The sequence below is a fragment of the Rhinopithecus bieti genome, unplaced genomic scaffold, assembly GCF_001698545.2.
Source record: "Rhinopithecus bieti isolate Rb0 unplaced genomic scaffold, ASM169854v2 scaffold_7681, whole genome shotgun sequence".
In the NCBI taxonomy this organism is placed as follows: domain Eukaryota; kingdom Metazoa; phylum Chordata; class Mammalia; order Primates; family Cercopithecidae; genus Rhinopithecus; species Rhinopithecus bieti.
In genome coordinates this window covers 4,237,243-4,253,223 of record NW_016806571.1, presented here as the reverse complement: position 1 = coordinate 4,253,223, position 15,981 = coordinate 4,237,243, and the positions used below count along the sequence as shown (strand labels likewise).

General features: G+C 52.5%; 1 protein-coding gene across 1 annotated transcript in view; it reads left to right on the top strand.

Moving 5' to 3' along the window:
- Positions 1 to 15,981, top strand: part of OTOF (otoferlin) — a 102,656-nt gene that overhangs the window by 26,364 nt on the left and 60,311 nt on the right. Inside the window, exons 3-5 of the mRNA XM_017877044.1 lie at positions 4,373 to 4,461; positions 13,183 to 13,282; positions 15,683 to 15,864. Of these exons, the coding sequence (XP_017732533.1) occupies positions 4,373 to 4,461; positions 13,183 to 13,282; positions 15,683 to 15,864 (371 nt within the window). The remainder of the gene's footprint in view (positions 1 to 4,372; positions 4,462 to 13,182; positions 13,283 to 15,682; positions 15,865 to 15,981) is intronic.

Sequence of the window (15,981 nt, the reverse complement as noted above, 5' to 3'; positions counted from 1 at the left end):
CAGCCTTGTGCGCCTGGGCAACTCTAGCCTCTCTGCTTTCCCACTTGTAAAAGGAGCACATCTTTGCCATGTTGCTGTGAGTCTGGTTACGGGTAAAAGGTGCTCTGGAAGTACTAAGTGCTACCCAGATGAAATTCTTCCTTCAGAAGCCCTTTTCCTTCAGTCTTTTTTTTTTTTTTTTTTTTTTTTTTGAGGCGGAGTCTTGCTCTGTCACCCAGGCTGGAGTGCAGTGGCGCCATCTTGGCTCACTGCAACCTCTGCCTTCCGGGTTCACGCGATTCTCCTGCCTCAGCCTCCCAAGTAGCTGAGATTACAGGTATGCACCACCACACCCGGCTAATTTTTGTATTTTAGTAGAGGCAGGGTTTTACCACGTTGGCCAGGCTAGTCTCAAACTCCTGACCTCAAATGATCTGCCCACCTCGGCCTCCCAAAATGCTGGGATTGCAGGTATGAGCCACTGCACCCAGCCCCCTTTCCTTCAATCTAGTAGCTCACAAATTCAATGGCAGAGTCAGAAGAGGAGTGTGGTTCCCAAACCCTCAAAGTCCTCATCTCGTCTTGCTGTGTTCTCAGCATGTCACCCAAATGGAGGAAAGGACATAACCACAAAAATGAGGAGACAATGAAAACTGAAATTAGGAAGAGAAGAAGCAGTGAAAGACACATGTGAAATCCACAGGCCGAGGCAGAAAAGGAAAGTGATGGGGGCGAGGGGGAGGGAGGTGGCATGACAGGGAGACGGGACAGCTGCAGACCTGCACAGAGTCCCCACTGGGAAAATCTGAACCAAAAGCATTCTGCAGTGCTGTGTTGCTTATGACTGCTGTCACCTGTGAGATCTCATTCAATTCTCTCAATAGCCCTCTAAGGTAGATATTGTCACCCCCCATTTCACAGATGGGGAAGCTGAGGCACAGCTAGTGAGTTGCAGAGCCAGGGCTAGAACTCAAGTCTCCTGACTCAAACTTAGAGTTTCTGCAACACCATGGAGACTCCCAGTCTGCATGAGATACAAGCCTCAATGTTGTCAGAAGAACAAATAGAAGCAAAGGGTGGGCATGTCCTTTGGAGTGCTGTAAGGTACCCAGAGCTCACAGACGCTGCCTGAGCAAAGGAAAGTGTCAGCAATGGGAGATGGGGCTGGCAATGCTGTCTGGGCACAGCAAGGGGGTCTCTGGGTGCTGGGAAAGGGAATCCCCACCTCTTTCAGGGAGCTGTGGAGGAGCCATTGAAAAGTTTTAACAAAGGAGAGATGAAAAGAGAGGAAAATTCAACCCAAAAAGTCTCCTTCTTACAGCCCCTGCCTCTGCTTGTAGGGAGGCCAAATGGAAGTAACCCCCAGTCCCAGACCCTGAGTCACTTCCCTCTAGCTGGGAGGCCCATCACCCTCCAAGGCCCCACACTGATGCCAGGACCCCACCTAGAGGTGCCGGCTTGATCCATCTCCAGGCCTGGGCCTTGGGATTTTTAAAAGCTTCTGTAATGGATTCCAACTCCAGCCAAGATGAAGAACCCCTGAGAGAGACAGAGGGAGACAGAGACAAAGGAAGAGATAGAGACAGAGAGAGAAATTGATGAAAGAGAAAATGGATGTGGTGAGGAGAAGAAAGCACAGGAATGACGCGGGAGGGAAGAAGGAAAAGAGAAATGAGGGGAAAGCCTCTTGTGGGTGGAAAACGTGGGAGGGAGACAGGGGAGGAAAGAGAGGTATCTGTAAAGCACGGAGCAAGTCAGAGACTGAAGAAGCTGCTGTGGTTCCGTGAGGACCCTGTCTTCTCCCTCGCCCAGAAAGCCTCCAAGAAGAACTTTCCCCTCTGACGTCTTCAGGCACTGCCCAGACCTGGCTGACGAGTTCCTGAAAGGGCACCTGAGCCACACACCTACACACGCTTCCCTGATTATTCTCATCTGCAGTCAGGGGCCCTTCTGGAAGCCCCCTCTCTCCTGGACCCTCCCTGACACCCAACTCTCACTCAACAAACTGGTCCTTGCCCCCTAGCCAGGCAGCCTCCCTCCCCAGGTCCCTTAGCCTCAGCCTCCAGCCACCGTTCAACACCCCCCATCCCTTTCACAGGGCCATCTCCAAGGTCATGTCCTTTATTCCTGATCTTTCTCTCCTTCCAATGCCAAAATCCCACCCACAGACCCTCAGGGGGTTGAATCACTCCTCCCCGCTTCATCCCCAGTAAACCGAATCTCGGCGGCTCCTGCAGCTCCCCCACTCCCACGCGGCGCTGTGACTGATGAGCTGGGCCTTCCTGGGCTGCTTTATTTCCCTGCAGCCCCATAAAAGCAGCTTCATTAAGAAAACCACACACTCTGCTGAGCTGCCAGAGGCATCCAGAAGCTGGAGCCGCAGCCGCTGAATGAGGCCTGTGGGCTGGGCTGCCTCCACTTCCTGGGCCCCTCAGCCCACCCTTCTGCCCTGTGCCCACCTCGCCTCTAAAGCCCTCCCTAGGTCCTGCTCAGAACCCTCCACACCCCACCCTGCAGACCCCTCTCCCCCTCCTCTGCTTCTTCCTCCCTCTCATGCCAAGGCCAGGTCCTCCCTGGGACTTAGCCAGTCCTGAAGGGAGATGTCACAAAAGCTGTTTTCCTGAAACAGGCCCTGCCCACACTGGGCAGTGACCCGCGGGGCTGGCCCAGTGTGCCCAATCCCTCCAAGTCCCCAGGGTGGGAGAAGGAATTTCAGCTTTGGAAATGGCAAACATGCAGGGTGGGCTCTCAGAAGCCTCCTTCCCAGGGCCTGCTCAGCCACCAACGGAGTGTCCGAATCACGCAGCTGCTCTGAAGCCAAGTTCCTTGTTTATAGAGTACAGAAGCCATTACCCGCCTCTCGGGCCATTGGAAAGACTAAATGAATGAATGCACATAAAGCATTCAGACCCCTGCATGAGAAAAAATTCCCCAGAAATGGCAGCTATTATTACTATTATTATTTATTATTGGCCTATTGAGCAGTCTGAATTTGGTAGGGTGTAAAAATGGAGCTAAAAAATAAAAAGTCACTGCCTTCCACCCGATCTGTCAAAATCCTCCCTGACATGGTCTCTCCACAGCGTCTTGAGCAGACCTCAGTGCTGTCTGGTCCTGTACAGAAGGGCTTCCTACTCCAGTCTGGCATCCTATTCACCCCTGGCCATCCCCCTTCCCTCATGCTTGTGCCTCAAGACATGGAGTGGGACAGGGACCCCTGCTGAGGCCCTCCACATCCTCCCCTGGTGGGCAGCCCATGGAAAAAGTGTCATTAGATCACTCGACCCCACTTGGCCAATGGAGCGCAAATCGAAGACTTGCCACAGACAACAGTGGCAGGCTGGGCTCCTTGCCCTGCAGTGCTCCGTGGGTCTCCTGCCAGTCCACTGCCCTGCAGATGCCACTGGGGATTTGCATGCCATGCTGCCCTTCTTGCCAGTACCTAATTGCTGTGAGCTGTTTCCCCAAGAAGCACCACAAAAACACTACGCCCAGGACAGAATTCTTCCCACCTTTCCCTTGCCCAGTCTTCTGTCCCGTCCCAGGAAGGTGGGCTGGGTGATGGTTGGAGGTAACAGGGCCTTTGAGGAAGCCCTGGGAAGATGTCTGGCTCTGCCCATTGGCAGCTTTTTATAGAATGGGGCACTAGGCCACTTTAGCCTCTGTTTTGAGCCCTTGTTGCCATTTCTAGGGCACCAGGAAAAATCCCAATCAAATTCCTACTCATCATTAACATTAAGATAGGGAGGAAGCAACACAGAAGTGGTAAGGGTGAATCCAGAAACAGTGAGCTGGGGACAGGCTGTGGGTCTGACCCCAGGAACACTAATCAGCTCAAACCTGTCCCTGATGTTACCATTGGCAGAGTGAGGAGTGGTCTGAACTCAATATAAGAGTCTGGGGCAGAGCCCGCACCAGTCAGCGTGATCCTGATGGGAGAGAGCTGGAAGCTCACAGCTCCATTCAGCACCCGTCAAAAACCAGGCTCACACCCACAATCCTTGCTCTCTCCCTGGGGCCCGACCACCACCCTGGTTGCACTGCCTTCTCCCAATACCCCCCAGGAACTAGGAAGCCATGGAAGCAGCACTGTGTAGGGAGTCAAAAGTCCTGGTAGGTCCAGACTCTTCACCTACCACATGACCTTGGGCAGGTCCTCCAACATCTCTGAGCACCATCTTTGAAAGAGGAGTGGGCACCAATGCCGGCTCTGCAAGGTGGTCGTTGGAACTAAATGAGATTCCAGGTGTCAACGCTTTGTCCCTGGAGAGCACTGGGCCCAAGTGAGGGGCCATTCTGGCTGTTGGAGACCCCCAACAGAGATTCCCCTCCCACGCCCCAAGGCTCCTACCTGTTATTGCCACCAAAGCCACAGTTGTTCCTCTCTCCCCAGACGTTTCGGTGGCCAGTGGCCAGCAGCATCGACAGAAATGAGATGCTGGAGATTCAGGTTTTCAACTACAGCAAAGTCTTCAGCAACAAGTAAGTGTGGGATGGGGCAGGAAGGGCTGGGCCTGGAGGGGTTGGGAGCGTGCCCTTCTCCTTGGGCTACCCTATGTTTGGGGCTGAAAAGAGGGACCTACACTCCCAACCTGCCCTGGATTGATCTTCAAAGACCGAAGAAGTCTTGGGCTGGTCTTTGATCCCCATTTTGCTCCCTCATCTTGTCCTCAGAATCCCCCAGTCCTCCCAGCTGCTGTCAGCCAAGAACACTCCACCCTCCTATCACCCCTTCTGTCTCCAACCCCATCAAAGCTTCCTGTCCCTTTCTTTAAGTCTCCCTCAATGCCATGCTGGGGTACAGTTACCCACTGGAGAGGTGAAAGGTGGAGGGGCTGAAGATCTCCTCCAAGAAACACTCTGCAGCCCTGAGGGCAGGCTTAACAGTTTGGGATGGTGGTTTAGGAGTCAGGCAAGCCTGATCTCAGACACTCAGGTCAGTCATCTACTGTGTGGCCCTGGAAAGGTTACATAACCTCTCTGATTTCAATGTGCTCATGTGTGAAAAAGACAAGTATTTACCTCAAAGGGCAGCTGTAAGAATTAAATGAGATAGATGTTAACTCACTCATTCAACAAATGTTTACTAAGCACCGATTGTGTATCAGGTACTGAACTAGGTGCTGCAGAGGGCGGGTGCCTACCCTCATGGAGCTTGCACTCTGCAAGTGAAGTACACCTGCCGTACGATCATTATCACTATGAGGTGTTCAATAAAAGTACTTGTTGTCCTTCTCTCTGGGCCACAAGAAGAATTCAGAAGGATTTGAATAGGCTGGAACAGTGGCTAAGTACTATCTTGGATTCAAAAATCACAGGCAGGTGTGGCACACACCTGTAGTCCTAGGTACTTGGGCAGATAAGGCAGGAGGATCATTTGATCCCAGGAATTTGAGGCTAGCCTGGGCAACATAGTGAGATCCCATCTCTTTTAAAAAAAATCGGTCGCTCTTATACAAGCTGGAGGTCATGGCTTAACTGTAACATGTCCAAAAGATGTGGAGGTGTTAGCTCACTGAGGACTCAGAATAACTCAACAGTGGGAGGAGACTACAAAGAAAAGAAGAGTAGGCTTCATTCTAAATCATACTAATAGAAGTAAAGCACTTTTGATCTGAGCAGGAGAGACAAGGAGTCCACTGCTCTGATACTAGTGGCAGAGAATTCCTGTAGGCACCACCCTATAGTTGCCAGGAGGAAAGGGACTTTAAGTGTTACCTTATGACAAATGGATGAGAGCCTGAAAGGGAAAATCATAGAGGTCATATTCATCCATTCATCAATCCATTGATTCATTCATCCATCCATCCATCTATCCTTCCTGTTATTCAGCCATCTGTCTATCCATTTGTTTATCCATCAGTTGATTCATCCATCCTTCCTTTCATCCATCCTTCCATCCTTTCATTCATCCATTCATCAATCCATCTCTCCATCCATTTATCAATTCATTTATGTACCCATTTATCCATATATCAATTCATCCATCCATCCTTTCATCCATCCTATCCATCCACTCATCCATCCACCCATCCATCCATCCATCCATCCACCCATCCTTCCTCCCATCCATTCTTTCATCAATCCATCATTCCATCTTTCCATCCATTCATCCACCACTCATCCTTTCATCCTTTCATTCATCCTTCCATCCACTCATCCATCCATTCATTCATCCTTCCATCTTTTTTTCTTTTTTTGAGACGGAGTCTTGCTCTGTGGCCCACAGTGGAATGCAGTGGCCTGATCTCGGCTCACTGCAACCTCTGCCTCCCTGGTTCAAGCGATTATCCTGCCTCAGCCTCCTGAGTAGCTGGGATTATAGGTGCCCACCAACATGCCCAGCTAATTTTTGTATTTTTAGTGGAGATGGGGTTTCACCACGTTGGCCGGGTTGGTATCGAACTCCTGACTTCAAGTGATCCACCCACCTCAGCCTCCCAAGTGCTGGGATTACAGGCGTGAGCCATCACTCCTGGCCCATCCTTCCATCTTTCCATTCACCAATCCATCTATCTATCCATCCATTCTTTCATTCTTTCATCCATCCTTCCATTCATCATCCTTCCTTGCATCCATTCATTCATCCTTCCTTGCATCCATTCATCCATCCTTTCATTCTTCCATCCATTCATCCATTCATCCATCCATCCATCTTTTCATCCAACCTTGCAGTCACTCATCAAACATATAGTGAACAAATGCTTTCTGCCAGTCAGACACTATGCTAGTCACTGGAGATACTGAGATGAGGGATTGAGGCACAGTCCCTGCCACTAACCGCCCAGTTTTTTGCCACAGAAAGAGGAAAGAAAGGTGTGTACCTAGAGGCAGGATGAGAGACAGGCTGCTGGAAGACAGCAGACAACTGAAAGATACCCAGCACTCTCCAGCCAATGTGCTGTCTTAGGAGGCAGTGAGCTCCTTGCCACTGGGAGAGGGTGAGCAAAGAGTGGACCACGTTGTAGAGGGGATTTCTGAATCAGGAAAGACCCGACCACATGGGCTCCAAGCAGTCTCTGATTCTGTGGCTTTTATTAGGAGCTTTCAAAATCTCAGCTGAGTATGGAGCAAGGGCATTTCAGGCCTGCTGGCAGGGCCACAGGGAGGATGTTTAGGGCACAAAGGCCTTCCCTTTGCCTCTCATGGCATCACACCATTCAGGCAGCTGCCTTTGGCACCCACAAGCAAGGTTGGTGAGACACTCCCCACTAGGGGCCCCCAAGGTGAGGCACAGCCTTCTTCCCTGGGGTGAGATACTATGAGGGTGTGTGACCTATGAGGACAGGAGAAACAGGAAAAGGTGGAAGGCTCACACACAGGCCAAGTGGGTGTGAAAGAGGAAACAGAATCGGAAGTCAAGCACCAGGGAGGGCACCTGAGAGCCCCTGCAGGAACCCAACTGTAGGTGCCAAAGCATCCAGGAGCCTTACAGCTTGGCCAGTACAACCCTAGTTGTGCAGGAGGGGAAACCAAGTCTCAGAGGGGATCCTGAGACCACATGGGTAGACAATGGTAGAGCCAGGGCTAGAATGCATGTCTGTTACCTTGTCTTCCTAATCCAACTCCCAGAAACCAAAATATTTGAGCAGTGATGGTGGAAACTGAGGGCATGGAAGACATTGTTAAATAATTTACAATGAAAGCTGCCAGCCTAACCACTGAAATGCTGGAAATCCTTGAGCCCAACAAAAGACTGCTACAAACAAATCAGATGTATTTGGGAGATTGGGAAATTGACTACCATGCAGTGAATATGTTGAAAGTTCCAGCTTCTATTAGGTGTTTTCGTTTTTGTTTTGTTCGGAGACGGAGTCTCACTCTGTCCCCCAGGCTGGAGTGCAGTGGCGTGATCTCGGTTCATTGCAATCTCTGCCTCCCTAGTTCAAGCGATTCTCTTGTCTCAGCCTCCCCAGTAGCTGGGACTATAGGTGCACGCCACCATGCCTAGCTAATTTTTGTATTTTTAGTAGAGACAGGGTTTTTTTGCCATTTTGGCCAGGCTGGTCTCGAACTCCTGGCTTCAGGTGATCCACTTGCCTTGGCCTCCCAAAGTGCTGGTATTACAGGTGCCAGCCACCGAACCCAGCCTGTATTAGGTGTTCTTAAGTGCCAATAAGAAGAAAGACAGAAAGGGGGATAGTTCCTATCCTAGCTCTCCTCTTCTTCTTCCCTCCCTGCCCCTATCCAAGAGAAGGCAGGAAACCCCACAAGGGGAGGCCCAGACCTGATGGGAGAGGTTCAGCCATTTCTTTGGAAGCCTAGAGAATGCCTAGGGCACTGTTGGCTGCAGAGCTGCGATGGGAAAGAAGAGGTCCCCTTGTGGAGAGCACAGGCCCAGGCTGACACAGGTCAGCTTGTGGGGGTCAGAGTGGGAGAAAGGTGTTTGGAATGATGTGACACTCAAGTCTCCCCATCCTGGCATTTGCCTTGGCCAGGCCAGGGGAGCAATGAGGCCACTGCCTTCCACCCCCACATAGCCCAGCTCAGACCGCAGGCTCCTTCTCATGGGGTGGCTGAGTGGAGGGGGTCTTTGGGTCTGCACTGGGCTTAGCAATGAGCAAAGCCATGGCCACTGCTAGGGATAGTGCCTGGCACATAGCAGGTCCCTGATTATTTTGTGAAATAAAAGAATGAATAAATGCCCCCCTGGTGTTAGGGGTATACCCTCTGTATACCCCAGGGAGTGGGAGAGACTTTGAGAGGGAATCAGTGTGGCACTTCTTCTCTGAAGGACTCAGGGCACTCAAGGGTGACACTCAGCATCACATGACTGATGAATTTGGGGAAACTGAGTTAAAGGAGGCATGGGGGAGCTGCCTGGGAGAGTGGGGCCCAGCACAAGAAATGAGCCTGATCCCATCACTGCCATCTCAGACAGAGGGATTTGTCCTAGAAGCGGAGAGCAGCTTGGAAACTGACCCCTCACCCAGTGGTTCTAGAGGCTGCCAGGAGGCAGACATGGTATGAAGAAAGGAGGCATCCTAGGCAGAAACCAGGAGACCTCCAGGTCTGCTCGGCCCCATCTGGAACAAAGACCTGCGTCCAGGAATCTTGGGCTTCCCCATGGGAAAGAAATGTTGGGTTCAGAAGATTTTGTGCATCCAGCTCTGCCTGTCCGGGACCTCTGAGAGGCCATGGCCTGGCCTCCAGCCTCCTGCCTGCTGAGGATGCCAGGGGCCCTGAATAATTCAGGAGCCAGGAGAGCAGGAGAGGCCTTGCAGGGCCCAGGACACCTGACGCGGGCTCCTAGGGGAAAGTGATGAATTATTGACAGGATTCTGGTGCCCAGGTGCCGCTCTATTGTGGTCAGTCTGTGGGCCCGTCTGGGCTGGAGGCCTCTTCCTGCCAGCTAATTATGTGGGGATCCTAGCGCTGCCCAGCCACCCAGCCCCTCGTGGAGCCAATCAGTCTCCTGTGAGGGGCACCCTCTTTGCCATGGTGACCCGGATGGCCATGTAAGGCAAGCAGTCAGAGGACATGGAGTTAGCCTCAGCTCCTTTGCCTAACAGCCCCAGGGAAACTGAGGCCCAGAGAGGCCTCTTGTCCAGGGTCACACAGCAGGTTCAGGACAGTCAGGTCTTCACCCCAGGCCTCCTGACGCCCGGGCCAGTGCTCCTTCCCACAGAACACATGGCCTCACAACTCCATTCCCAGGGAAATGACTTGGCTGTCTAAGGGGCATTGAGCCCACCCTTCCTCAGTTGTCCTGGGCCCCACTCTCCCAGGCAGCTCCTCCATGCTGACCCATGTAGAGGATCAAGACCCTACTATGTGTGCAGCCAGGATACACAAAGGCCAGCTGCAGCAAGCAGGGTCGCCTCTGGGGTCACCACAAGGGCTAGAGCCAGGGGCTTCCCTACCTCTTCCTGTCCCAGCTTCTTCCCAGAGAATATCTACAGAGGACGGGCTGAGGGATGGCATCCTAGAAGCAGCGCCAGGGCCTTTGTTTTGAAGCTATTTTCATGGCAAGCACTATGTTTTTGCTTAAATGGTATGTTACAGACCTGTAGAAAGAACCAATGTTTATAAAACTGCTTTTCTTTACACTTTACATAAGGCTGAGACAATATCAATTGTCCATGTCAAAGTATATAATTTTTACTTTTATTTGAGAGAGGTTGGGGATGAACTGTTAGGAGTGAAAACCCCCCAAGTCACTCCTGGGAGTGTGGCAAATTGATTCCTTTAATCTTGCAAGCTCCTAGCGTCCCAGTCCCACTCTCCGGGACATAGACAAGCTCTTGCTGTGCAAGACTGAACAGAGCTTGAAGGGTGGGGGACAGCCTGGTTCTGCCCCTGAAGCCCATCCTGCAAAGGAGACCCGCACTGGGTGGGCCCTCCAGATGGCCAGCTCTGCGCATTATTAGGGAGGCAGGAGGGGCTGGTATTCGAGTGCCGGTGGTGTTAGAGGAATTTCACATCAGCAGTCTCCTCACCACTGTCCGCTGGAAGTCAGAGGGCTAGGAGAAGGAGCCCAAACCACACCGCTGCCAGGGGGTGGAATCTCTCTTGGGTCCTGCTAAGTGAGCCTACATCTGTCTGACTCCAGAGCCCAGGCTCTTCACTGTCTACACTGCTTCCCTTTAGGGATGGAATTAGTCCGCATGTGGACAGGGCTCGGACCAGGGTGTGAAGAGTGGGGGATTTGCCTGGAGGCCAGTCTCGCTCAGCACACTGTGTGATTAAAGCAGTGGCTGAATGGACTACCAGTGACAGCCCCATCACCGTCACCGCCACGGGCGTATCTATCAGAGGCTTGAAAGCATGTGTCAGGGAAGCTGTTTCAGGGATTCCTCCTGGAAGGGATGCTGGACAAAATCTCTCAGGTTCTTCCCAAGTCTAAGGTCTGAGACTCAGGCGGGTTAAGCCTAGAAGGCCCAAGACGCCTCTCTGAGCACTTGCAGGGGGAATAGCTCCACCCTGCCCCCTGGGGGTATCTTGTCACATTGCAGCACCTCCATGGATCCTGGGAAGCTGCCTCTGCTGTTCTTAGGTATCTAATTCTGGAGAAAGATGTGCCTGATCGCCCCACGATCAACAGGTGCTGGATAGGTCCTAGGGGAATCAAGGCAGCTGAATAGCCATCCACAAAGAGTAACAGTAGAGCAGGGATTCTCAAAGTGTCTCCCCAGCCAGCAGCTTCAGCACCACCTGGAAACTTGTCAGAAATTCACATTCTCAGCCCCCCTCCCACCCACTGAATCAGAGCCCTGGGGGCGGGGCCAGTGGGGTGAACTGAAGTCCGGTGGACCCAGTTTGGTGACTTCACATCTGGAGCTTAAAGTTGGCCATGGCGGGAGTATTTATACCTCGGAAACCAGCAAAAGCTACAAATCAGCACCTCTCCTCTCCCACCAGTGACACATTTTCCAGCACATCCACAGAGGAGGATATCCCAGCCATGTGTGTTTTCACAAGCCCTCCAGGTGACTCTGTTCATGCTGAAGTTTGAGAACCACTGATTTAGAACAAAAAGAGGTGAGGCTGAAAAAAGATGAGCGTATTCTTTTGTGCCCATGGTCTACTGTTAGAATGTCTACATGGTACGGAAGCTAAAAGTCCTCTTCCCTCTTCATTTTATAAAGACCAAATTGAGACTCAGGGGCAGTGGCTCCAGGGCTCCTGGCTGCCAGCCCAGCACTTCTGTCTCTGGGGCACTGCCTGAGCTGGGGAGAGGTGCATGCAGCTATGGAAGGCTTCCATGGGGCTGCTCTAAGAGCCCAGAAGCCCAGTTTGGCTTTAGAGTGAAGAAGGGGTGTGGTCAGTTTCACCCTCGGGCAGGTGGGGCGTGCTGGTGGATGGGGCTCTGAGCTCCAGAGGGGAGCATTTCATATCCATCCCTCATGGCTGCCCCTATCACTTCCTCCCCTCATAGAGATGGGAGGATTTTTTTAAAATCAGTGTTCACCCTCCATAGACCTCAAGGTGGTATAGACATCAAGCACGTTTAAGTCAGAATTCATCTGATTCTTCACCTCACCCAGATCTGCCTTTAATTAGCTGTGTCCCTTCCCCTTCCGTGGCCTCACCATCTTCCTCTATAAATCTCAGGCAGCATCAGATGATGCCCAAGGTCCCTTCTAGCTCTCACACATCCTGGATGCTTCCCTCGCCTTTGTGCCTTCAGCTAGATAAGGTGTGTGTGTTCTCAACCACCCCACGTGGAAGCACCATATGAGGACATCTCTCTGAGTTCCCCGTTCTCTCCCAGAGCAGCAAATAGCCTTCTGACTATGGGGTGCAATGGGGTTGAAGTCAACTCCATCAGCATTTATTGGGCACCCACTGTTGTTCATTATTTCAGCCAGCAGATATTGAGATCTCAAGTATGCTAGAAATGTCAAACAGAGGCTGGAATAGAAAGCACTACCCGTGCCCTGGAGAGGCTCGCAGTTTAGAGGCAGCACATGAATAACGACCAACCAGACTGCTTTGGAGTGCTGGCTGTGCTGGGGGCTCTGATAAGAACACTCGCAGATGATCTCACTCAGTCTTCCAACAACAACTCTGTGAAGTAGGGCTTATCAGCTCATCTTGTGAGAAAACTGAGACTGAGAGAGTTTAAGGAAATTGCCTAGGAAGCAGGTAGCTCATTAGTCAGTGTCAGAGCTGGGTTCAGACCCCTGTCTCTTTGACGCCAGGACTGTGCTGTTAACCAAAGCATTGTACCGCCTCTCCCCTGCTGTGCAGATCCATGGGCTCTGCCATCACACAGGTTCCTGCCATCCAGGAACCTACAGGCTGCGGATGTGGAATGGATGAGTGAGTGCTGTTGGTGTGGGCTGGAAACCTCGATCATCATTAGGGAGGTAGAAGCAGGAGGAGCTACTTGTCCATCCAGGAACCTCAGGTCCTTCCCCAGCCTCCACACTGAGCATCTGGAAACTTCTCTGCAAGGGCTCAGCTAAAGCTGGATTCCATACACTCTTCCCCACATTCTGTAGACATCCCCTAATGGTGCTCACTGCCCCTTGGAGCTCTGCCAAAGAAATGGGCCTCCCACAAACAACCATCCACAGTGGGACATGCTGCTCTGGCTGCAACCAGCCCTGGCTCCTAGACCACCTTCTCCAGCCCAGCCCAGAGCTGCAGCAAGCCCACCTCAGTCCTCCCTAAGCAGTCACAGCTCTTGGGATATCAGTCTTGCTCCTCACCCTGGTCTGTTCCATGTAACCACCGTGCCCCCTCTGCCATCCCTAGGCTCATCGGGACCTTCCGTATGGTGCTGCAGCAGGTGGTAGAGGAGAGCCATGTGGAGGTGACTGACACGCTGATTGATGACAACAATGCTATTATCAAGGTGGGTGTGCCCCAGGAAGTTCCTGGACGTTCCCATATGGGGCCATCTGGGGGTCTGTTCTCCCTGCCCCACACATGGGGTGGTCTGGGGAATGCCCCTCGTGCATGGTGAGGTGTGGTGGGAGGAGGAGACTCAGGTCAGACTCTGCTGGAACGGCTCAATCTGTGGTCATGGCTGGAGGCCCTGTGGCATGGCAGGGTCTACTGCCCCACAGGAAGCACCCCTGTCCTTCCTACGGTGAGAATGTACCCTTCCATTTGGACCCAGCTCAGGAGTCACTAAAGAGGCTCCTCTCGTCATCCAAAGACCAGACCGAACCCCGCTGGCACTCGAGGGCATGACCTTCATTCACTCTGTGTATCTGGCTCTGGTCCTCCCTAGGAGGGCAGGGACCTCATTTCCTATTGTTTGTCACATCCCAGCACTTTTGCATGAGCACACATGCACTAGTGACGCACAGTCCAGAGGCACCTGATACATGTTCTAACAAAGAAGGAGGCAACCCTACCAAGACAGCCTGGCCCCAGGCTCTGCTCAGATTCTTCAGTCCTCTTGAGCTCAGCCATGGCCACTCATGGGCAGTTGGCATGATGGTGAGGAACAGGGACCCTGGGTATGAATCTTAGGTCGCTCACTAACTGTGTGACTTGGGCAAGCTACATATCACCTCAAAGTGAGCACAGTTATGGTATCCACCTCACAGGACTATTCTGAAGATTAAAGGAGAATACACAGAAAGTACTTAGAACAGATATGCACAATAAATCTATAACATTGTTAGCTATTATTTCCTGACCTCAGTTTACCCATGTATAAAATGGGGCTGTGCCATGGTCCCCCAATGGGGTCCTGTGTAATATATGACCCTATGTAGTGGCCAGGAGAAACAGCCTCAGAAGCCAGGACTGCAACCACAGGGAGCTAGAAAAGAAGGAACCCTCTTCTCCCATGAGCAGGGGTGGGCAGAGAGGGCTTCTTAAAGTTACCGGGGTCTCAGCCACCACAGCAAGGGGAGAAGGGGTGCAGAACAAACTACGTATGGACACCCATGGGAAGGCAGACTGGGAGGAGAACACAGAAGCCTGGATGAAGAGTGTAGTGTGGGCAGTGAGATGAGAGAATTGGGGAGTGAGTAGGGATGAACAGACAGCAGAGCCCACACCCTGGATTTTCAGATGTCAGCAGAGGAAAGTGCTCACAGATCTCCTAGCCCACTTGCCACCCATCTCCGCTACCCATTGTTATGAATGGGAACAATGAAGTCCTGGATGGGGAATGGATTTGGCCACGGTCAGAACGCTAGTCGACAGCAGGACCAGCACGGACACCCAGGACTTCCAATGCCAGAGACCACCATTTTCCCACAACAACATCCTTGGTTCCACCAAGAGGGTCGCATTTGTTCCATGGAAAGGACATGGGGCTTAGAGTCAGTCAGCCTGGGCTCAGATCTTCCTAGCTGTGTGACTTAAAGCAAGTAACTTAACCTCCTGATATGCGAGGTAAGGTAGGTTGCAATGTTGAAAAGATCAAAGGAGTGGACATTAAAATTAAAGCATCTTAGCATGATGTCTAGCACAGTGAGGGTTCAGAAAATATGTTCACCTTTCCCTTCCTTGGGAAATCTAAGCCTGGGTGCTGGAGTGTCCAAGCACTGAGTGAGGGCCGCCTGTCTGGGGCACAGGCATAAGTTACCTCTAGACCAGCGAGGAATGGTGATCCCTGGGCACTGGGGGGAAACTAGAGCTGCGAGAAAGTAATGGCCCCAGGACACGGAGCAGGAAGCCCAGTCATGATTCTCCATTGCTAATCCTGAGCCTGGGTTGAGTGCTCTACTTTTCCCAGAGGGAAACCCTAGGGCAGCTCCCAAGATTCCCTCCCTCTCCGGGGCAGAAAGGGTGGGTGTGAGCCTGGGGCCTGCGCTCCTCTCCCGGAGGCCACTTTCAGCTCATCCTGTCACATTTCCAACAAGCCGATTTCTGGCAGGTCACGCTTCATGCCTGCAGGCAGCCCTTGTTCTGAGGAGAGGAGGTGGCCTGATCATGGGGATGCTAAACGACACTCTCGGTTATGGAGACAGTGGACTCAGGGGGTGAGTCCAGGCTCAGTTGTCCTGGGCAGGCCAGGCCCCTCCACCTGGGGCACCAGGGAGGAGTGGAGCCACCAGCAGCGGGACCTGGAGTCAGATCCCAATAAGCTGACCGGGTCTGCCCAAGTCAGCCTTTCAGAGCCTCTGTTTTCTCATCAGCAAAATAGGGTAGAGGAGATCATACCATCCTAACCTCCTCCAGTGAGGCAAGGGTGTGGAAGCGCTGTGTGAACACCAGCAAGCAGCCATATATACAGGGTGGAGATAGCTGTCGCCATCCCAGCTGCTCACCACCACCTCCCTCCCTTCAGACCAGCCTGTGCGTGGAAGTCCGGTATCAGGCCACCGACGGCACAGTGGGCTCCTGGGATGATGGGGACTTCCTGGGAGATGAGTCTCTTCAAGAGGAAGAGAAGGACAGCCAAGAGACGGATGGACTGCTCCCAGGCTCCCGGGCCAGTTCCCGGCCCCCCGGAGAGAAGAGCTTCCGGAGGTAACAGGCAGGGCCCCTCTGGCTGCCCACTGCTCCCAAGACACGGGGAAGAGGCCTGGGGCCTAGTCCCCTTGACAGGCCTCTCTAGGCCTAGCTGGGCTCAGAGTGCAGGGCTGA